At 43.0% G+C, this 24,049-nt stretch overlaps 1 protein-coding gene across 1 annotated transcript in view; it reads left to right on the top strand.

Annotated features, from left to right (window-relative positions):
- The window catches only part of LOC146562171 (voltage-dependent N-type calcium channel subunit alpha-1B-like), a 349,202-nt gene that overhangs the window by 144,276 nt on the left and 180,877 nt on the right, over positions 1-24,049 (top strand). The window contains exons 15-18 of the mRNA XM_085293681.1: positions 1,338-1,410; positions 1,493-1,610; positions 1,774-1,841; positions 7,800-7,906. Coding sequence (XP_085149807.1) covers positions 1,338-1,410; positions 1,493-1,610; positions 1,774-1,841; positions 7,800-7,906 — 366 coding nt within the window. The remainder of the gene's footprint in view (positions 1-1,337; positions 1,411-1,492; positions 1,611-1,773; positions 1,842-7,799; positions 7,907-24,049) is intronic.

The following is a 24,049-nucleotide window of genomic DNA, read 5'->3' as shown; positions in this document are numbered from 1 at the left end:
TAAATTAAAATATGGGGAAAAAAAGAACGCCCAGATCTTTAATTAAGGGAAAGGTTGGCATTTAGAAATATTAATATCACACTCAACTGACTGCGTTTTATCTTCCCATTGCACTGATGGGTGGACAGTTCTTAGGTGCCTGTGCATGTTGTTTGTGGAGCTGGCTCTATATGATATCCTTTTCTTGTAGACACTCTGCCTTTTTTTTGTCAATAAGATTGACGTCTGGTTCCAGACTTTGCTTCTTTTCTTTGTGTCACTCATTTTCTTTACTGTACTTTTCCAATGTGACGGTGTTGTCTCTTGTTGCTCCCGGCTCTCTTTCTTTCCCTCTCCCTCCTGCTCTTGTTGTGTGCTACTGCTGTTGCGAGTGTAACTACCGCCCAGCCCCCTCAGCTCAGTGCTGTGCAGAGGGGGGAGGGGCGCAAACGCAAGGCTCTGTTTGCCGTCTCTGCTCAGCGCAAACACAAGGGTGACTTGCAGTGTGAAGCAAAAAAAAGTGAAAGAGAGGGCAGGAGAAAGAAAAAAACAAGCAAACAAAAAAATCCACGGCTCCCAATAAGGAGCCGGTTCACATCGTTCACTTCAAAGATCCGGCTCTAAGAGCCATTTCGTTCGCGACCGACCCATCAATATTAGAAAGGCAGAGGCATATTTTCTAGTCTTTGGCTCAGAATGAAGTTGGTTTGGAAACATATTCAGCTATGCTTCATCTCCTGCTTTGCGTTTCTGTGAGCGCGACGTGCTATCAGTGTCCAAGCGTCTTGTTCCACCCCCCTTTTCATACCGCTACCACTACAATCAACTGATTTAGGTTGGTGTGCAGGTGGAGGACAATGGTGAAGCAATATAGAGATACAAGGATTGAGAAATGGAGATGTGAATATTACATATATTTTGGTTGCACAAAAGGATAACTGACAGCAAAGTGGAAACAATGATTAATTAAAAAAAACAAAACACGTTATACTGCTAACAGAACTTTGGCTCTTTGCAAGCCTCTGAACAAACAGCATGCTAACGCAATGCTAGCCAAGAACCCTGCATGATTATCTTTTGCCTACAATGGGTTTGAAGTAATTAAGTCCCAGTTGACAGACACCACTACAAGCCTCTTAAATTTGAGAAGGAAAAATAGTCAGTGATCAACCACGAGGTCCCACAGCCTCAGATGACTCAAATTTAATGATAAACATATATATTTGGAATAATTTACAGGAGTGTAATTGAGAGGACAATAAGTTGCTCAATACAGCAGGAGGTGGAGGATGAGTGAGAGGTATAGTGCTGAGGCTTTGTAGACTAATCACAGTCAGAGACTATTCATCTCCCTGCAGGTTTAATTTTGAAGACGAAACACCGACAACCAATTTTGACACATTCCCAGCAGCCATTCTCACCGTCTTCCAGGTAAAGATCAATTAAGTCATGTTATATTTTTTCATACTACCACTGAACTGGACCCCTAAAGCAGTCTCTGTCTCCCCTGCAGATCCTAACTGGAGAGGACTGGAACGCAGTCATGTACCATGGGATTGAATCCCAGGGGGGTGTGCATGGGGGAATGTTCTCTTCCATTTATTTCATCGTACTTACTCTCTTTGGAAATTGTATCCTGCCTCATATATCAAGATAGATTCTCTTTGTTGACACCAGGCAGCTTTATAGCCCTGCCAAAGTTTTTATTATTGATTTGAAGATTAGCTGGACCTGTAAATACTGATTCTGTGTTTATCAATCCTTTGGTGTTTTCCTGAGAACATAAATAACCAGACACCCTCCTCAATGTGTTCTTGGCCATTGCTGTTGATAATCTTGCAAATGCCCAGGAGCTCACTAAGGTACGATATATTGTTATATATTTTATTTAATTTTTCACCCTTAGTAAAATCTTCCATGGCCTTTACTTCATTTTTTCTTAATCCTCTGAATCATCCTCAGTCTTAACTTTAACTAAAGGTAGTCAGATTTTTGATCTATTTTTATGCCTGTTTTCTCTAAATAAAGGGCCATGGTGTGATGACAGAGGGTTAAGACACAGCACTGACAAGATTATGATGTAATCATTATGATGTCATAATCTTGGATGAGTAGGTTGATGGACATCCTTAGATTAAGGATCGAGTTCTTTAGATAACTGGAAGGTGTAGAAGAACTCTTGCAATCTTCTTTACTTAGCCCTCAGGGACATTCCATGTCAACTGGCCAAATGCTTATAACGCTGACTATCTTGGATTTCTCAGAAAAAGTCCCCTGCTAATGCTATAACACCTGGTGTAATACAAAAGCCAATTTTTGTGTTATGCCATTATTAGTTCATAATAATGAAGTATGTTCATTATTATGAACATAATAACAGGGGCTATGTTGTCTGGGGGCTTTTGCCCCCTGGTAGGGTCTCCCATGGCAAATTGGCCCTGGGTGAGGGACCAGACAAAGAGCGATTCATAAGACCCTTATGAAAAGGACATCGAGGGAACAGTTTACCCTGCCCGGGATAGGGTTACCGGGGCCCCGCCCTGGAGCCAGGCCCGGGGAGGGTGCCCGAGGGCGAGCGTCTGGTGGCCGGGCCAGAGCCCGAAGAGGAGACATGGGCCCATCGTCCCGCAGGCCCACCACCCGCACGAGGCGCCATAGGGGTCGGGTGCATTGTGTGCCGGGTGGCGGTCAGGAGCGGAGGCCCTGGCGGACTGACCCCCGGCTGCCAAGACTGGCAATTGGGACATGGAATGTCACCTCTCTGGTGGGGAAGGAGTCTGAGTTAGTGCGTGAGGTTGAGAGGTACCGGCTAGATATAGTCGGGCTCACCTCTACGCATGGCTTGGGCTCTGGAACCAGTCTCCTGGAGAGGGGCTGGACTCTGTCTCAGTCTGGAGTTGCCCCTGGTGAGAGGCGGCGGACTGGGGTGGGTATCCTAATATCCCCTCGGCTTGCTGCCGGTACGTTGGGGTTTTTCCCGGTGGACGAGAGGGTTTGTTCCCTGCGCCTTAGGGTCGGGGAACGGGTCCTGACTGTCATCTGCGCTTATGCACCGAGTGGCAGTTCAGAGTACCCAGCCTTCTTAGAGTCCCTGGGGGGGGGGGGGGTGCTGGAGGGTGCTCCACCTGGAGACTCTGTTGTCCTGCTGGGAGACTTCAATGCTCACGTGGGTAACGACAGCGAGACCTGGAGGGGCGTGATTGGGAGGAACAGCCTCCCTGATCTGAACCTGAGCGGTGCTCTGTTATTGGACTTCTGTGCTAATCACAGTTTGGCCATAACGAACACCCTGTTCGAACATAAGAGTGTCCATAAGTGCACGTGGCACCAGGATGCTCTAGGCCGTAGGTCGATGATCGATTTTGTAATCGTATCAGCAGACCTGCGACCATATGTTCTGGACACTCGGGTAAAGAGAGGGGCTGAGCTGTCAACTGATCACCACCTGGTGGTGAGTTGGATCAGGTGGCGGGGGAAGACGCTGGACAGACCTGGTGCACCTAAACGCGTAGTGAGGGTGTGCTGGGAATGTCTAGCAGAGGCCCCAGTCCGCGAGATCTTCAACGCACACCTCCGGCAGAGCTTCAACAGCATTCCGAGGGAGACTGGGGACATTGAGTCCGAATGGACCATGTTCAGCGTCTCCATTGCCGAAGCTGCTGCATTGAGCTGCGGCCACAAGGTGGTTGGTGCCTGCCGTGGTGGTAATCCCCGAACCAAATGGTGACCACCAGAGGTGAAGGGAGCCACCAGGCTGAAGAAGGAGTCCTATCGGGCTTGGTTAGCCTGTGGGACTCCGGAGGCAGCCGACAGGTATCGACAGGCCAAGCGGAATGCGGCTCGGGCAGTGGCTGAAGCAAAAACTCGGGTGTGGGAGGAGTTCGGAGAGGCCATGGAAAAAGACTTTCGGGCTGCCTCGAAGAGATTCTGGCAAACCGTCAGACGTCTCAGGAGGGGAAAGCGGTGCTCTACCTGCACTTTGTATAGTGCTGGCGGAGCGCTGCTGATGTCGACTGAGAAAATTGTCAGGCGGTGGAAGGAATACTTCGAGGACCTCCTTAATCCCACTGACACGTCTTCCGAGGAGGAAGCAGAGTCTGGGGATGAGGGGAATGACCCGCCAATTTCCGGGGGCGAGGTCACTGAGGCAGTTAAACAACTCCTTGGTGGCAGAGCCCCTGGTGTTGATGAGGTCCGCCCCGAGTTCCTGAAGGCTCTGGACGTTGTAGGGCTGTCCTGGTTGACACGCCTCTGCAATGTTGCGTGGAGATCAGGGGCAGTACCTGTGGACTGGCAGACCGGGGTGGTGGTCCCCATCTTCAAGAAAGGGGACCGGAGGGTGTGTTCCAACTACAGGGGGATCACACTCCTCAGCCTCCCTGGGAAAGTCTATGCCAGGGTGCTGGAAAGGAGAGTTCGTCCGTTAGTCGAACCTCGGATACAGGAGGAACAATGCGGTTTTCGTCCTGGTCGCGGAACACTGGACCAGCTCTTTATCCTCTCCAGGATACTTGAGGGTGCATGGGAGTTTGCCCAACCAGTCTACATGTGTTTTGTGGACTTGGAGAAGGCATTCGACCGTGTCCTTCGGGGTGTCCTGTGGGGGGTGTTGCGGGAATATGGGGTGTCTGGCCCATTGCTACGGGCCATTCGATCCCTATACAACCGTTGCAAGAGCTTGGTTCGCATTGCCGGCAATAAGTCGGACTCGTTCCCGGTGGGTGATGGGCTCCGCCAGGGCTGCCCTTTGTCTCCGGTTCTGTTCATAATTTTTATGGACAGGATTTCTAGGCGCAGCCAAGTGGCGGAGGGCTTTCGCTTTGGTGGCCTCAGAATCTCATCTCTGATTTTTGCAGATGATGTGGTTCTGTTGGCTTCATCGGGTGAGGGCCTCCAGCTCGCACTGGAGCGGTTCGCAGCCGAGTGTGAAGCAGCGGGAATGAGGATCAGCACCTCCAAATCTGAGGCCATGGTTCTCAGCCGGAAAAGGGTGGAGTGCCCACTCCGGGTCGGGGATGAGTTCCTGCCCCAAGTGGAGGAGTTCAAGTATGTCGGGGTCTTGTTCGCGAGTGATGGGAGAAGGGAGCCGGAGATCGACAGACGGATTGGGGCTGCAGCTGCAGTAATGCGGACGCTGCACTGGTCCGTCGTGGTGAAGAGGGAGCTGAGTGTAAAAGCGAAGCTCTCAATTTACCGGTCGATCTACGTCCCTACCCTCACCTATGGCCACGAGCTGTGGGTAGTGACCGAAAGAACGAGATCGCGGATACAAGCGGCAGAAATGAGCTTCCTCCGAAGGGTGGCTGGCCTCTCCCTTAGAGATAGGGTGAGAAGTTCGGCCATCCGGGAGGGGCTCAGAGTAGAGCAGCTGCTGCTCCACATCGAAAGGAGCCAGCTGAGGTGGTTCGGGCATCTGACAAGGATGCCCCCTGGGCGCCTCCTGGGTGAGGTGTTCCAGGCATGTCCCACCGGGAGGAGGCCCCGGGGCAGACCCAGGACACGCTGGAGAGATTATATCTCTCGGCTGGCCTGGGAACGCCTTGGTATTCCCCCGGATAAGCTGGAGGAGGTGGCTGGGGAGAGGGAGGTCTAGGCCTCTTTGCTTAGGCTGCTGCCCCCGCGACCCGGCCCCGGACAAAGCGGATGAAAATGGATGGATGGATGGATAGTTCATAAAATATTTTTTATGAAGTTCTAGGCATTTTCAAGCCTTTTCTGAAGGAAAAGTGTATCACAAAAACAAAAGAATAAGAAATATTGCTAGATAGTGTAATCAGAGTAGAACCAAATTTGGCCGTTTCTGGATGGTACTCTAATTAATTAATTTAGTTAATGTGCATATTTTTTATTTTCATTTCAAATGATCATTTTTTGATAATCTTCACAGTTATCATTTTCTGTTAAACCATATTCACTATAATGTTATGATTCTAAGTTATCCTGTTAGATATATAATATACTAATGATACTTCTGAAAACTTAGCTTCATATATCAAATACTTTTCAACATATGTATTTAAACAAAGGTCGGTTGACCCACTTTCATTTTTTCATACATAATGTGAAATAGTTAATGTTATAGTTTTCTAGTTATAACTGAGAAAATAATTTTGTTAAATATATGCATATCTTGCTTCTAAATTTTAACCAGAGTTTTCAGAATCTTCCGCGGCTGCGCTTGTCAAAATGGTAGCCATTTAAAGCAGGTCTTGAAAATGAAACACATGCATATATTTAGCTAACTTGAGTAGTAATTGAGTAGAAATTTAGAATTTAGTTCTATTTGGGTTGCAATATTTACTTTTAGTTTTGTTTTGTGGTATAGCTTGTGATATTTGCTCATGAAATAAAGATTTTTTTTATGAAATATTAATTTTTTTGTCACAAAAATGAAAAAAAATTCTTTATTATTCTATATTATAAAATTATTCTGTTTTTATCATCATTCCTAAAGCTTTTGATGTAAAACAAACAAACAAACACAATTCTGATTTTAACTAAGGTCTAAACCTATGCTATATTTAGAAGAAAGGCAAGATAGATTTTTTTAATAATTAAAAGGGAAAGGTTTCAGTTTGAATTATCTATTTGTCCCTGATTGCCAGAACTTCACTATTTAATATGACAAAAAATGATATATTCTTATTGTTGGGGGTTAGAGTTAGAATTAGGGTGAAGGCTGGTGTCATCAATAGGTGGCTTAGACCTCAGAGGTTTAATTAAGGGTGTTTTCACACTGTTGGTGTTTAGTCCGTTTAGATCAAACTTGTCCTTTTATCTCTTTGTGCCATGTGTTCGATTTTTGTCTGTGTGAAAGAAAACCAGATTACATGTAAAAGGTGAGGAAAAGTGATTTGGAACAGACTAAAGATGCTATTGATGTCAAAATGCCCTAAGATGGCAAGCCCAGGTTTTGGCAAAAGAAAAAAGAACCTCGTAATCTTCAGTGATTTTACCCTTATAATATATCCATATTCTGAATGCTCCTGCTAGACTTAAATTTGCCTTGTTCTTTAATAGTGGACCTTCTATCAACAATGGTCACAGTAAAATAAATATATTATAAAGGACTTCTCAGTGTATTGAGTGACAACACCTCCGAGCTGCTGAAAAAGGCCCAACAGAGACTGTACTTCCTGAGAATTCTCAGGAGGAATAACATCACGCAGAGACTGCTGGTGTCCTTCTACAGAGCCACCATTGAGAGTGTTCTAACTTACTGCATATGCATCTGGTACACTAGCTGCACAGGGGCTCAGAGGAAAGCACTCCAAGGGATCATTAACACCGCCCAAAAGATCACTGGCTGCCCTCTCCCCACACTGGAAGTTCTACACAACGCCCACTGTTTTAAAAAGGCCCAAAACATCATAAAAGACACCTCACATCCTGGCCACTCCCTGTTCGAACTGTTGCCCTCAGGCAGACGGTACAGGGCAATCAGAGCAAGGACTAATAGACTCAAACACAGCTGTTATCCAACTGCAATAACACATCTGAATACTACAAAAAAATGTCCATCACGCCACTCTTGTGTTAATCTATGCACGGTCTGAAGCATGTGTGTGGGAATGTATGTGAATGTTTTACTGTTATATCTTATTAGTATTTTAAGTATTCTATCTATTTTATTTATTGAATTTTATTGTTTTATTTATATTTTGATATTGCTAGGGATGATGCAATGATCGGGGACCATTCTTAATTTCGTTGTTCTCATGACAATGACAATAAAGTTTCTGATTCTGATATTTATTATAGTCCTGAAATAAACACAAGTTAAAATATGTGTCCATGTATGTTTTTTTCTATACCTATAGGATGAAGAGGAGCAAGAGGAGGCTATTAATAAGAAACTTGCCCTCCAGAAGGCCAAGGAGGTAAAGGAAGTCAGCCCCATGTCAGCTGCTAACATTTCCATCACAGCGTAAGTCTACTTCCTTTAATGTTTGTCCTGACTTGATAAACTGCATCGTAGTGACTCCCAAGAATTGTGGGTGGTTTTCCTTTAGCTACATTAAGGACCACTTTACAAGTATGCAGTCTAAATCCTTCCATCCTGTGTCAATATTCAACACACAGAATACATTTTTGCATTTTTGATGTTCATATTAAATCTTTGTCCACAAAATATCATTACAAATATAGAAAAAAAGCAGAAATATGTAACAGCTTAGCACAAAACAACTCAGCTAGAATGGTTCTCTGAGATTGCAGACCAAAGCCAATGCTCAACTCTTCTGTGATATAACAAACACCATCTTAACAAATATCAGAATAGTATTTCCAAAGCTATTAGATCTGTGCAGGTTGGATACTAGCATTCCCTAGTGTTCAGCTGTTGCAAAATCACTTTGATTGGCTGTGACACATGTTCAGAAAACATCATTTTGTGAGGCTTGATGAGACAATCATCCCTGCCTACTGATAAATACTGGGAAATACATTTGTGACTAAAAAAAAGTTAATGTTTGTCAAAACAAAAACGTCAAATCCAGTGTGGCAGAAAAATTTAAACTTTAAACTTTGCTTGATCCAACAAATCAAATCATGCATATGGTTCAGAATGTGTTAATTGTTTATTCATATTTATATGTAAACAGTTCATTACATGGTCATTATCTGGAACACAAAACATCCTTGACTACTGTTTGTTAATTCAAATGAGACTTTCTCAATATCTTTGTTATCTATGCTAGCGCTTACATCTTGTGGAGATTTACCCACTTGAGGAATGGTCATCTGAAATATATGTACGTGGATGTTTTATATCTAAAACTTTTAATCCGAAAATATTTTTCTTTGAGACATCGTTTTAGAAAGTATTAGTGTGGATTGCACGGGCAGCACGGTGGCACGGTGGTTAGCACTGTTGCCGCACAGCAAGAAGGTCCTGAGTTCAATTCCACCATCAGGCCGGGGTCTTTCTGTGTGGAGTTTGCATGTTCTCCCCGTGTTTGCGTGGGTTCTCTCCGGGTACTCCGGCTTCCTCCCACTGTCCAAAGACATGCAGCTTGTGGGGATAGGTTAATTGGATAATCCAAATTGCCACTAGGTGTGAATGTGCGAGTGAATGAGAGTGCGAATGGTTGTCTGTCCCTATGTGTTAGCCCTGCGACAGACTGGCGACCTGTCCAGGGTGTACCCTGCCTTTCGCCCCATGACAGCTGGGATAGGCTCCAGCGCCCCCCGCGACCCTGAAAAGGATAAGCGGAAGCGAATGGATGGATGGATGGATAGTGTGGATTGACCATTGTCAAGGCTAATAGGATGGTAGACTTTAGCACAGCGCTCGGGAGATCACAGTTCAGTAAGACAAGAAAAGGGAAATAGTCCAGGAACAAAGCGAATCAACACATCCAAAATTTACAGTTCACACTCCCTTTCAACTGAGGATTAAGCGCACCACACCAGGGAAGGAAATCCAGGGGCCTGTGCACAGGAAACAGACAGTCAAAATCCGAGCAAAAACAGAGTAGCAGGAGCCAGGGTTTCAGCTAACCGATTAGCCCAATTACCAAACAAAGAGTTATCCTCATCCACTACCTTAAGTAGTGGATTCTTGATAAACATGTGGGTGATTAGAGCAGGTGTGCCTGGCCAGAGTTGGGAACCCGTAAAAAGAGGAGAGAGGGGAAACACAAGGGAGAGCTAGACAAAAAACAAAACCTTGATGTGCAAGCCAAGGAAGACTCACTGTGTAGAATATGAAAGTTGCCCTTCTTCCAGTCCCACGTAGTACAGGACAGTAGACCGGCACTGGGATTCTATTGCGATTGGTAAGACGTTTATTTTGCTCCATGGTCCTTAGCAGGATAGCATAGGTAGCCTTCCAGTGGCAGTGCCAACTGCATAGATTATGCCATACGACAAGCTCACCTTCTATGGCATGTCATGACATCATGGGCATACTCCACCAAGCAAATTTACTTACAGGTATAAATAAAGTAACCTTGAATCCTTGGTCATCCCTGGTTACGTAATCATTATGATTACGTAACCAGGGATGACCAAGGACCAGAGGAGTAAGAAGGGCTTCAAACACATAGAAGCTCACATCTTCAGTGTGGTTGCCAGAGAGAGTGAGTGAGACAGTCTGAGTCTTGTGTGATATCAGGGAGGTCCTTTTCCATCCAGGGCCATGACTTAAAATACTTTACAGAGGGACATTATTGGGACATTGTTAGTGCGGGGGAGAATAAGAGCCAGGAGCATTCTGGGAAAGTTAAATTTTCACCTGTGTTTGCGGACATGGTCATCAATTTTTACACATTGCAAATTTACTTGATGAGCAGCCAACATCAGGGTTAGACTCAAAAACATTCCGAAATTTAGGAATGAAATCTTCAAAAGAAAGAATGGGGCTTGCTTTTAGCACAGCCTGTGCCCATTTTAGCACCTGGTCTTAAAATATCTCCACAAAAAAAGCAATCTTGGAACAATCTGACTCATATGCCCTTTTTTGTTTGAATACTAGCAAACTCTATGTGTAAGAAATCCAGCACATTTGCTAAACTCACCCTTGAACACCTCGGGAGTGGAGAGACAGTCAGTTCTCTGATCTGAGGAGGTGAGGGGATAGAGGCTGAAAATGGTGGATTAACCATACCTTTTTACTACCTTTTACCTCTGCGATTTCTTCAGCGATCATGGTTCGCCAATAATGTGGCGGAGCATTTGCTCATGCCAGTCCACTTCCTTTGAAGTGAAAGCACAGCTCACAAGAGTCAGCTCAGTCCATTTTTGTGGTTGTATTGTTCTGTCAGAGATGATTGGCAGGTCCAATAAAAACAGAGCCTTAGCCTCAGCAAGATGTGATGAATCTCGCCAACAAATATAAACATAAAAAACAAGCACAGAGAAACAAGAAGGAGAAACATTAAATACTAAGAGAAAAACAGACAAAGAACAAAACCTGGAGTAGACAGCCAAGCAGGATGGAGGCACCATGGCAGTCACAGTCAGAATGTTCTTTAATTAGATATATTAACATAACATATATTAAATAACCAACAATTGCACCAGTTTCTTAAACTGTCATGTAAATAACAACCAGGATAAGGGATTGTAGAACCTTAATTAAAACCTAATTGATTCCCCTTGTTTGCACATTATCCTATATGTAGTTAGGAAATGTCAAGATGATCAAGAAAACCACCCATCTGAATAAAGTATAATTTTGCCAAACCTCCTCTAAGGGTTAGACTCTGTTAGTGTCAGTGGACCTCTGGCTTGAGAATTTGAATCTCAAGGTTGTCTCCAAAAGTTGATTCTGTTCATGTGGACGTAGCGTTTTCAGTGGGAGAAACATTTCGTCACTCATCGAAGTGATTTCTTCAGTCTCAGCTGACTGCAGGTTTCCCTAATCTTATAAACAGTACATTTGCATAATGACTGAAACCAGCCCAGTCCTCATTTCATTCTCATTTGATAGGATACTAATAGACAGAGTAGACAGATAATAATTGAATGTTGTCTGGCTGTTTCTCTGACTTCATGCTATATGTTTTCCCCACGTTCCCCTTTTTTTTTTTTTGTGCATGTGCAGTTTTCTAACATGCAGTTGAAGTAGCGTGCACTCTAGCAGCTCGTCCATCTGCAGCATTAGCTCACTGTGAGTTATTTTTACAACTTTGAAGTTCTGTCATTAACGTCCCCACATCCCTCTCCTGTTGACGTTAAACACTGTACTCTTATCAGGTAAACCTTTTTGTCATTCTGCCTTTGTGCCTAAAATGACATGGGGGCTCTTATCACTCATACCTTGTGACAGAGTTGTATGTGTCAGTAAAATTACGTGTGTATTTTTTACTGATTTTACTTGTAATCGACAAGTGTCGTGAGTGACTGTCAGCTCTTAACTCTTTATTATCATCACCTTTTGCTGATTTCTTTTCAGTGTCTGCCCTACCTCTTCTGTACAGTTTAGATTTCCTGCTTAAACCATGTATGTGGATGTATAACTGCAGGTTTGACTCATTTTCCAAGCTGGCTATTTTATTGTTCAGTGTATGTTGGGGCATAGTGTAAAATGTAAAGGTACAGTGGTTTAGAAATAATTTAAACCTGATATTTAGTTATTGAATTTAAATAGTAGAAAGATAATAACTGACACTTATGAACAATGATAGCTTTTAATCACAACTTAAAATATCAAATTATAATGTAGTGGTTTTTTGTTGTTTTTGTTATGAATATAATTCTGCAAGATTTAAGTGGGTGATTGCAGTCGAGATATTTAAGCACCTGAATTATTGTAATACAAAATTATTTGTGTTTTGTCTTGCTAAATGAAGGGAGTTCTTCACAAAAAGACATTGTATAGATTAGAGATCCGATATTACGTATCGGTATCGGTCCGATACTGACCTAAATTACTGGATCGGATATCGGAGAAAAATAAAAAATGTAATCCGATCCATTAAATATCACGAAAGCACCTCACAAAACTTGCAACACGCCGTAACTCACCTCAGAACGTTAGCACGTCGGAGCAGTATGCATCACGTGATAGAGCGGCTGTGGCATGCGGGACCTGTCGGTGGTCTGGATAGCATTTGGAGCTTCGCTAGCAACCCGGCATTTCATCTCCGACAAAGTTATCCCCGAGAGAAGTAAAGCAAGTGTGTAAGTCCATCTCTGAATGTTTGTAAAGCATTCCTGCATTAAGCTTAACGAGCGACTGCCTCTCGCTCTCCGGCTGCTACTTCAATCATGAAACTGCTTAATGATCAGCTGATCGGCTTTTCTGTCGCGAGTCTGTGTCTCTTGTTTGCTTTTGGCCCACTTTGCACCAGAAAGAGGAAACCAGCGGCTGAACAACAGCAGCACGTTTAAGCTTGATCAGCTGTTGTTAGAATGTATTTAATATTACTTTCTACTCCAGGATCTTTTTCTACGTAGCTGACGCTGGTAACTGTGCAGGGGCGCATCTAGCAAAGTTTAGCCAGGGGGGCCGATAGGGCATTAACAGGGAAAAGGGGACACAAAGACATACTTTTCTTTCTTATTCTCATTTAAAATGTCTCGCTTTTAATTATTTAATATTTATCTGAATCTTACACCCAAAGTTTTAATCTGATGTAAAATGTATAGAAGTCCATTACTGCATATAGTAACTATTAAGTCTAATATATATACCCTAGTAAGCTATAGTACTTTTTCCTTTGGGAAGGTACCATCTGTGCAGTCTGCAATTTTGTTGAAGAAAGATGTTGAATCTATTTAATATTTCTTGAAAAAGAATTGATTTCTGTGCATTTTTTTTCACACTCCATCAAATTAAGGTTGATTACGTCGATTAAGCATCATGAGGTGGAGCGTGAGGGGTGGTTCCCTATTTTTTATTTATTTATTTTTGTTGTTGCTGGGAGTTGGAACCCTATTAGTTAGGTTGCTTAATATTTATGCTAAGTACTCTTTAAAATACCAGAATAGGGAGGATGGTGTAGGTTTAAGTTTATTAGATTGATCAGTATTGCTGAACTATGAAATTTTTTTTTTTGCATACAGGTATAACAGAATAGCTTTAGTGTAGTTGTTGTTTTAAACTTGAGTATGAACTTATACAAAATGCAGCAAGATATTTAAAAAACAGTTTTGTTGATTAAAAAACACTATATCGGATTCATATCGGTATCGGCAGATATCCAAATTTATGATATCGGTATCGGACATAAAAAAGTGGTATCGTGCCATCTCTAGTATAGATGGTTGCTTGTGTTACTCCAGCACCTGAATATGTTATTAATAGTACCTCTACAGATGTGCAAGTTACCCATGTCAGGTACACTGATGATGGGTACGCAAAGTTCAGACTTTTAAACAAAGTTGTAACAAGTTTATTTCAGTAATGACCAGCATTCTACCAAGAGCAGTGCAAATTAGAAATTCAAAACTGATCATAGTGGATAAAGGAGAAGAGTGACCAAAATAATGCAGTGTTAGTACAGGCTTCACACATTTGTTTTCTGGATTGGATTGGTTTTAATGCAGGCACAATAATCCACAATGAGTCAGAGTCATTATGATGCTTGCAAAGCAAATAGTTTCTTTATTTTATATGTAACCCCTTCATAAATCCAGTCGACTACAGCCCGTTCACCAATATAAGCAAACATATTAGACATACAAAAACACATAAAAACAACAACAACAAAAAATCACTTTTCAACTGTTTTTCATGCAGATCTTCATAAGTTGTGGTTGCATTTCTTCGGCATTTAGGTAGAGAGTACAAAGGGAATAACATTTTTAGGTGGTGGGTAATTTAAATTAAAACATTTTGAAGATACTTGCTGAAGATACAGCTGCTGTATTTCCCAGGGAGGGTGCAAGATATTGCCACTCAAAGATGGAGAAAGTTGTAAGAACGACAGGGCAGGAGAGGAAGGTCAGGACAGTAGGTCATATTTAAAATTAAGGACTGCTCAGTGCTATTCAGTGAAGTGGAAATTTAAAGCACATGTAATGTCCTTACTTGTTAAATCAGATATTTGATCTATATATGATGTGAAGGTTGTTACCTTTTTTTATTTTTTCGTATTGAAATGTTCTGCAAAACAAACTTAAGAATCAGAATCAGAATACTTTATTGATCCCTGGGGGAAATTATTTTTTGTTACAGTGCTCCATTATAAACCAACATTAAGACAAGACAGACAATACACTAACTAAGAATAGTACAATATATACATATATATACATACATACATAAGTCACTCATAAATAAATAGCTGAAAAAGAAACATGTGTAGTTATAGCAGCAAACAGTGTGTTAAGTGGATGCGTTGTACAGGGAGATGGCCACAGGCAGGAAAGATTTCCTGTGTCATTCAGTGGTGCTTTTCGGTCATCTCAGTCTCTCACTGAACATGCTCCTGTGACTGACCAGCATGTCATGGAGTGGGTAGGAGGTGTTATCCAACATTGTCTTTATCTTGGACAGCATCCGCCTCTCCGACACCACCTTGAGGGAGTCCAGCTCCATCCCCACAACATTGCTGGCCTTACGGATTAGTTTATTGAGTCTGTTGGCATCTGCGACCCTCAGCCTGCTCCCCCAGCATGCAACAGCATAGAGGATCGCACTGGCCACAACAGACTCATAGAAAATCCTCAGCATTTTCCGGCATATGTTGAAGGACCTCAGTCGCCTCAAAAAATAGAGACGACTCTGGCCCTTCCTGTAAAGTGCTGTGGTGTTTTTAGCCCAGTCCAGTTTATTGTCAATGTGTACTCCAAGGTATTTATAGTCCTCCACAATGTCAACACTGACCCCCTGGATTGAAACAGAGGTCAAGTGTTTCCTGGTCTTCCTGAAGTCCACGATCAGTTCCTTGGTCTTTGCCACGTTGAGCTGCAGATGATTCTGCTCACACCACGTGACAAAGGAGTCGACCACAGCCCGGTACTCTGTCTCATCATCCCTGCTGATGCATCCAACCACCGCAGAGTCATCAGAAAACTTCTGAAGATGGCAGGTCTCTGTGCAGTGGCTGAAGTCTGTGGTGTAGAGGGTGAAGAGGAAGGGGGAGAGGACAGTCCCCTGTGGTGCCCCTGTGTTGCTGATCACCTTGTCAGACACACACTGTGGGAGACGTACATATTGTGGTCTTCCTGTCAGGTAATCAACAATCCAGGACACCAGAGAAGCATCCACCTGCATCGCTGCTAACTTATCACCCAGGAGGGTCGGCCTGATGGTGTTGAAAGCACTGGAAAAGTCAAAAAACATGACTCTCACAGTGCTCGCCGGCTGGTCCAGATGGGTGTAGACACGATTGAGCAGGTAGATGATGGCGTCCTCAGTTCCGAGACGAGGCTGATAAGCGAACTGAAGGGGATCCAGATGTGGTCTTACTATGGGTCGCAGCTGGTCCAGGATGAGCCTTTCCAGGGTCTTCATGATGTGAGAGGTCAGTGCCACGGGCCTGTAATCCTGGGGGCCACTGGGACGTGGCGTCTTTGGTACAGGGACGAGGCATGATGTCTTCCACATCACTGGGACCCTCTGCAGACTCAGACTCAGCATAAACAGTTTATGAAAGACTCCACACAGCTGAGGGGCACAGGTCTTGAGGACAAGGGGACTCACTCCGTCTGGTCCAGCAGACTTGCCTGAGTGAAGTCTCCTCATTTGCATCTCAACCTGGTATTGAGTGAAGGTGATGGGTGGGGGAGGGGTGTCAGGAATCTCACAGGAGGCAACAGCGCCATGTGAAGAGAGAGGCTGGCACAGTGGTGTGGCTCTGGATTCCAGGCTGACTACAGGTGAGGTTGTGGGGGTGGGAGCAGACACTGTGGTGTCAAATCTATTGAAAAACAGATTCAACTCGTTGGCTCTATTCTCACCTCCCTCAGCTCCCCTGCTGTTGGTTGGCCTGAATCCAGTGATGGTCTTCATGCCCCTCCACACCTCTCTCATGCTGTTCTGCTGGAGTTTCCACTCCAGCTTCCTCCTGTAATTGTCCTTAGCCTCTCTGATCTTGTCCTTTAGTAACACCTGGATCTTCCTCACCTCCTCTTTGTTGCCCCCTCTGAAAGCCCTCTTCTTGTTGTTGAGGAGGGCTTTGATGTCCTTAGTCACCCACGGCTTGTTATTTGGGTAACAATGAACAGTCTGAGCTGGAACAATGGAGTCGGTGCAGAAAGTTATGTAGTCTGTGATACACTAAGTAAGCCCATTGATGTCCTCGGCGTGAGGCTCACAGAGTGTTTCCCAGTCGGTCACCTCGAAACAGCCCTGTAGTTCCGCTATTGCCTCCTCTGACCACCTCCTAACAGTCCTGGTGGTCACAGGTTCCCTCCTCACAATTGGCACATAGCGGGGGGTGAGGTGAATCAGGTTATGATCTGACCTACCAAGTGGGGGGAGGGAGGAGGAGCTGTATGCATCCTTGACGTTAGCATACAGTAAGTCTAAAATTTCCTCTCCCCTGGTGGGACAGTCCACATATTGTTTGAATGTTGGTAGTGTATTGTCCAGTGATACATGGTTGAAGTCACCCGAGATCACAATAAAGGCATTCGGGTGCTGAGTCTGTAACCGAGCTATTGCAGAGTGGATAGTGTCACATGCAGCTGTGGGGTTAGCAGAGCGAGGAACATAAACAGCCACCAAGATGACGTGAGAGAATTCCCTGGGTAAATAATACGGCCTGAGTCCAACAGCACACAGTTCAGTGTCCGGGCAACAAATCCTTTCCTTGATTGTTATGTTGGCAGGGTTACACCACCGGTTGTTAACTAAAACAGCAAGCCCACCTCCTTTCCGCTTACCGCTAGCGATGCTGTCCCTGTCCACCCGAACAGTGTGGAAGCCTTCCACGGAAGCATTCTCGTCGGGAATGTCCTGGTGCAGCCATGATTCGGTGAAACACATCAGGCTACACTCTCGGTATTCCCTCTGACTCCGTACCAGTGCTGAGAGCTCGTCGATTTTAATTGCCAACGATCGCACATTTCCCATCACGATAGACGGCAGACATGGTTTATACCTCCTCCTCGCTTCGAGCCTCCGCTGTCTCACCGTCACCTTTTTTCTTCTTTTCTGTCCTTGACCTCTGCATCCCCGATGTGTTTTCCTCCAAATTTCAGCTGGTACTTCTGCGGGCCTGGCCAGCGAGCCGGCCGGCATCAGGGCGATCAGCTGATCTCTGGAGTAAACAGTCCGTGAGTGTAGGAGATGTGCCGCGGTTCCGTTCCTTGATAAAAGTAACAGTTCCACGGCCACCAGAAGAACAAAAACTCTCTCAATCCACATGATTGAGTAAGAGATAGAAAACGGATGAAAATACAAGTCAGAAAAAAAAAGAATACGTAAGAAAAAAGAGCTAAACTAAGAGAAAAGCAGGAGCGACTGTAACAGGCTGCACGCTGGTTGGCGCATGCGCACTATTAAAGTTAGTATACTAACTTTGTCATTCAAAAGTTGCATGAAAATCCCCCGCAGTTTAGTGTAGGTAAACAGGTTAGGTTGCCCTGCTGTGGTGAATTTATAGTAAAGTACTTGGATGGACTGGTGCCCAGTGGCTGTGGTGTTCATGGACTGATCTTAGGGTTCCCCACCTCCTTTAACCATTGAATATAGTATTATTTTTTTCTGTTTAGTTGTGGAGGCAAAGCCAAAAAAAGTTTGTGTCTCCATGATTGATCATGCTGTATAAGTTAACTTTGCAAAAGAACAGCTGGTATTGTCCTTCAAACTGCTACTTTTTACTTTCTGTCTTTGAGTGCATTTTTGTACTTTTTGTACCTCTACTATCAACGTTTTGTCAGCAATCAAGAGGACCTGTTATCCTGGCCTTATATTAACTTAGACAGAACTTAGAATGAAGATACTGTAAGTCTGAACAGCTGAAAGACACAAGTGTGTTCATTACCCATTCCCAGACTATGAAACCATGGCCATTATGGCAGAAATTGAAAGCAGATACTTGTGGCTGATAGTGATTTTTATCAGTAGTCAATAATTAGTTCTGACTAAACAGATATTCTGTTATTCCACACAGTTTGCTCAGCTGTGATTTGCACTCTGCTGCAATTACATTAAACTGTTTTGAGAATAGAAGCATGAATCAGAGCTGCTGTTTTATCTTCTAAATTATCTTAAGCATCTTTTCTGCATTGTTTTCATATTTGTTGCATAGTGGATAACATATAGTATGCCAGTGTTGCTCTGCTTAGCCAATATTGACTTACTGACACATTCTTGTTGAAAATAACAGTTTGGCCAATAATTGATATCTATACCCTTTTTTGTTTGTTTTGTTTTTCTCAATGGCCACTAACATCAATGGATATCATTTCCTTATTGGCAAGTGGCAGTAAACAAGGAAAATGTTGGCCGATGTCTGCCCAGTGAGCGGGCGCCTCCCTGCTTATAAGAGTGAAACAAGTTAGGTTTCTTTACAGTTACACTTTACAATTAGGTAAACGATTTATGATTAGTTACCAAGGAACAAATGAAAAATGAATGAGAAACTAACTGTTACAGTTATTGAGAAGACGTTAAAGAGAGAAGACGTTAAAGATATTTAACCAGCTTAAAAAACTAAAGGCAGATGTTGTTTTAGTACAAGCCAGCACATGGATGAGGGAGATCGGAGGCAGGACGAGGAGAGACCCGAGGTGGCCGCCGGTCCGAGCGTCAGGTGAACTGAACTTCAGGTAAGAAGTTATGACCTGCAGTCTGTCTGGGTCAGATATAAACCAAGTTTAGGTGAAGTTTATTTTCATTGTGCTGACTTTTTACAGTCAGTTGCAATAACTCGTACTGCGTACTAGCTAGCATGACGGAGTTTCTATACAGCTGGGTGGGTGCTATGATGTTACTGATGTTGAACTTTATTTAATTCATAAGGTTAGTTAGTAGAGCTGCCAACCGTCCCGTAAAAAGACTGAATCGTCCCGCATTCAGAGAAATTATTACGCGTTTCGTGTTGAGCTGAGAGGGGACGCAGTTTGTCCCGGACTTCAGCTAGAATGAAAAAAGACACAAAGGTGGAGTTATTCTTTGTCTTTGCTGCACAGCTGCCTCTTCTTCTCTCATTCTCCCCCCCCGTTGCTAGTCAATCATGAAACTGATCAATGATCAGCTGATCGGCTTTTCTCTCTTGTTTGTTTATCGCCCACTTTGCGCCGAAAAGAGAAAACCGCCGGATGTCGCACTAAATAACAGCAGCACGTTTAAGCTTGATCAGCTGTTGTTAGAATTTATTTAATATTCATTTCTAGTATCAGCTGAGGTTTGCTGGAGCCACAGCTGGTCATGATATCGGTTTGGTTATCTGGTGAGAGGGAAACAAGAAGATGAAACCAGGAGATGTCCTTACTGAATCATCAGAGCTGAACAGGTGATGGAGAAACAGGTTTACCTTTTAGGTGACATGAATGAGTTGAAGGGAAGTTATGAACTGTTTCTGAGAGACAAAAAACACCAATGTCATTTTCTAAATAGCTGACAGCTGGTAACTGTGCAGGGGCGGGTCTAGCAAAGTTTTGCCAGGGGGCCAGGTGGGGCATTAACAGGGAAAGGGGGGCACAAAGAAATACTTTCTTATTTTCATTTAAAATGTCTGGCTGTTATTAAATAATTATCTGAATCTTACAACCAAAGTTTTTAGCTGGTGTAAAATGTATAGAAATCATACATATACCAACAAGACTGTACATCACTGTCACAATCGCGTTTGTTTTCACTCAAAGGCTTTATGGCTTTAATACCTGGTGGGCCGGTCTGTAGTCAAAATGCCCGGGCTGTTTTTTTTGTCCCAGTTCAGCCCTGGGCACGACACGCAGTGAATTAATCTGAGAAGGTGCATCAAAAAATAAATGGCCGCGCCAGCGGTGCACATCGCAAATCAGCTCGCATAGACACATTAGTTGTGCCTCTTCTTAATGACGGTATCTTAACTAACAACCCCAAGTACCAGATTCAACTTGTAATTGGCTAAAAATAACTTAGCCTACTGGTAAGAGGGGCGTTGTTAGCTTTCCACATTCCGATACTTCAAAAGCTTCAGGAGCTGTCCGCTCAGCGCAGCATCAGCACCATGGAAATACACGGATACATCCGTAGACTCAAGACACAATGCATTTTTGGGACTTTCAGGTGTATGGACCAATGTTTTATTTTCTGATCAAACCAGAAATCTTTAATGAGCAGCTAGATTTGTCTCGCATTAACTGGCTGAGTTAACGCCAGTTAATGCAACATTGAAGCAGCTGGAATCCACAGCTGTGCGTGTTCATGGAGCTTGCATTTTCACCTGCTGGACATCACTACCTGAAGTTTAACTGTCTTCAGAACATTGCAGAGGCCTTGACAGTATTTGACTCTACATATCTGTGTGAGCAGATTTTCTCTCACATGAGTGTCCTCAGGTAGCCGTCTGAATGCTGGACACTTGGAGACCTGTGTCTCTGAGTGGGAGACCAGAGATCATATTAACATGTGTGTCTCTGTACTAACAGACATGCCATATTGGCTTAGTTTATTTCTCTTATCATTCTTGTGAGGAGACCATAAATAGCATTTGCTGTTATGGAGTTACATAACAGCAAATGGACAAGAACGCTCAGGCTACGTCCACACGTACACGGGTATTTTTGAAAACGGAGATTTTCCATTTTCGTTTTAAAAAATAATCCCGTCCACACGGAAAGGCAGAAATGAAGGAAAATGCTGCTAGGAACATACCAAAGCAACAGGTGGCGATATATTCCTAACCGTGCAGAAATGTTGGTCAATCAGAAGTCTAGAAGCCTCGGTGGGAAAAAGTAAACAAAGCTGGACATAGAAGCAGAACCGAGTCGTATGTGTGGAGGGACAGTAACTGTGTGTGTATATGTAAGCATTTAAACACTGCAGAGAGTACAAGTAACAGTATTGTAGAAATTTATTTCACCGAAACAATAACGTGGCGCACAGTGTTACGTCAAAAAATGCGCACACCTTTGACGCTGCGTTTTCTCCGTTTTTCTCGTCCACACGTAAATGCAAAAATGGAGTTTTCAAAAATATCCACTCTGGACGGAGTTTTTAAAAATCTCAGTTTTCAGTGACCAAAAACGCTGTTTACGTGTGGACGAAAGGTGCAAACGCATAGAAAAATCTGCGTTTTCAAAAATACCCAGGTACGTGTGGACGTAATCTCAGGCTCTCTGTGAGCAATTTCTTAATCATTTTAGTGGAAAAGTTTTATTACTGAAGGCTTCACACTCTCACTCTCTTGTGCTTTAGGATGCATGTCCACCTTTTCTCACTTTGAGCTGTTATCACTCCTCACTCTTAAGGGAATAATTGAACAACTGAGAAACTCAAATTCTGTGCACGATATCCTTCCATCCCGAATTATCAAGGAAGGTTTTGAGGAAATTGGGCCTTGCATCTTATTCTTAATGAATTTATCATTGTTTGTGGGCTGTGTCCCGAGTGCCTTTAAACATGCGGCAGTGCACCCCATTCTTAAAAAAAGTAATTTCGATCAGAAAGACCCTGACAATTATAGGCCAATCTCGAAGCTTCCGTTTTTATCAAAAAATTTTAGAGAAAGCCTTCTTTCTCCAAATACAGGCTTACTTAGTTGCAAATAATATCACTGACAAATACCAGTCTGGCTTTAAGCCACACCATAGCACTGAAACGGCACTGCTAAGAGTCTATAATGATCTTCTTGTATTTGCTGACTCTGGTCACCTTGCCGTTTAAGTTTCATTGGATCTGTCTTCAGCCTTTGGCATCCCATATGGAAAAGAAATAGTAAAAACATATATGATTTACTCATGAAAGTGGCCACTTTCATGAGTAAATCATATATAAATCATATAAGGCTTACATGATTTACTCATGAAAGTGGCCACTTTCTCATTACTTTCATATATTTTTTTAGTAAGTATACAAAACATACAAGTTTCATTGTATAATTTTTCAAGGGATCTTATATATGTTTTCACTCTTGTATTCTTTTCATACAAGTTTCATACAAGACAGATAAAAACGTTATAAGATTTATATATATCTTTTCCATATGGGATGGTTGATCATAATATACTCTTGAGGAGGCTAGAGCATGTTGTAGGCATCAAGTGTTCTGCCCTTAACTGGTTTAATTCTTACCTCACAGATAGATCCTTCTCTGTTGTGATGGGAGGATACTCTTCCTCTGTTGTCCCTCTCTGCTGTGGTGTGCCCCAGGGGGTCTGTATTGGGCCCTTTATTATTCTCTTTGTATATGCTACCCTTGGGCTCCATATGTGAAAAATACAATATTTCTTATCACTTTTACGCTGATGACATTCAAATCTATTGTCAACTGGCTGATGATTTATCAGCATCACTGAACTCCTGTACAATTGCCTGAGAGAGGTTAAAGATTGGCTGTCAGAAAATTCTCTCATTTTAAATGAGAGAAAAACTGAAGTTATGGTGTTCGACCACCATATGCCTCGAGACCAGCTTGTTGCCCTGCTGGGGCCCCTAGCTAACTCTCTCTCTCTCTGATTCTATGCGTAACCTGGGTGTCTATTTGGATAGCTCCTTTAAGCTCGATAAGCAAGTATCATCTGGAGTTAAATCTGTTTTTTTTTCAACTGCGCCAGATTTCTAAAGCTAAGCATTATATACCACACAGGGACCTGGAAAAACTTATCCACGCTTTTGTGACCTCTGGGTGAGATTATTGTAATTCTACTGTGGTCTCCAAGCCTTCTCTCTTCGATGGCTGCAACTTGTTCAGAATGCTGCGGCTCGCCTTCTTACTGGAACTAGAAAATTTGACCCTATTACTCTGGCTCTTGTTGATCTACACTGGTTACCAATCAAATATTGCATTGAGTTTAAAATCTTGCTACTCACTTTTAAAATCCTGAATAACATTGCGCCCAGCTATCTCACTGACCTCCTCAATTTGTACACTCCTTGTCGTGCATTAAGATCATCAGGTCAATTACTCCTGGCCCAACCTAAGTTCAGACTGAAGACCAGAGGCGATCGTGCCTTTGCTTCAGCTGCACCCAACCTTTGGAATAGCCTCCCTGCTTCTATTCGAGCCTTGGACTCTATCCAATCCTTTAAATCAAGATTAAAAGCATATTTATTTGACTTTGCTTTCCTGACCAGTTAATACCCTTTTAAATCCTTTAAATTTTAAACTTTTAAATCTTTTATTAAATTTATTATTTTTTATTAATTTTACTGCTGTTTTTGTCTTCTTAGCAGATTTTGTATTTATCTAACTCTCCTGGTCTGTTAGTGCCTCTATCCTGTCTGTGCTAGTGCCCAATTTGTACCCTTTTATTGACTTATGTTGACTCTACATATTACTGTGAAGCACTTTGGTGTGCCTTCGGGTTTTTAAATGTGCTATATAAATAAAATTGTATTGTATAGTATTGTTATGGATAAAAAGTGGTTTTTTTTTTTTGTTTCAAAATAGCTGATAACTATTTGCTGATAGCTGCAAACATCTGCGAACAAATATAATTCTATAAAGTGGTTCTATATAGTGTGTAACTGTTAATATAGAGTGTTATTAAATTTATTGCTAATGCAATCATATCACTCTCT

Source organism: Mchenga conophoros, linkage group LG12, assembly GCF_057382185.1.
Source record: "Mchenga conophoros isolate Kocher_MC1m ecotype Shallow Benthic linkage group LG12, M_conophoros_male_GT1.1, whole genome shotgun sequence".
Lineage (NCBI taxonomy): Eukaryota > Metazoa > Chordata > Actinopteri > Cichliformes > Cichlidae > Mchenga > Mchenga conophoros.
The sequence above is the reverse complement of the archived record's forward strand: the minus strand, read 5'-3'. Positions and strand labels throughout refer to the sequence as shown.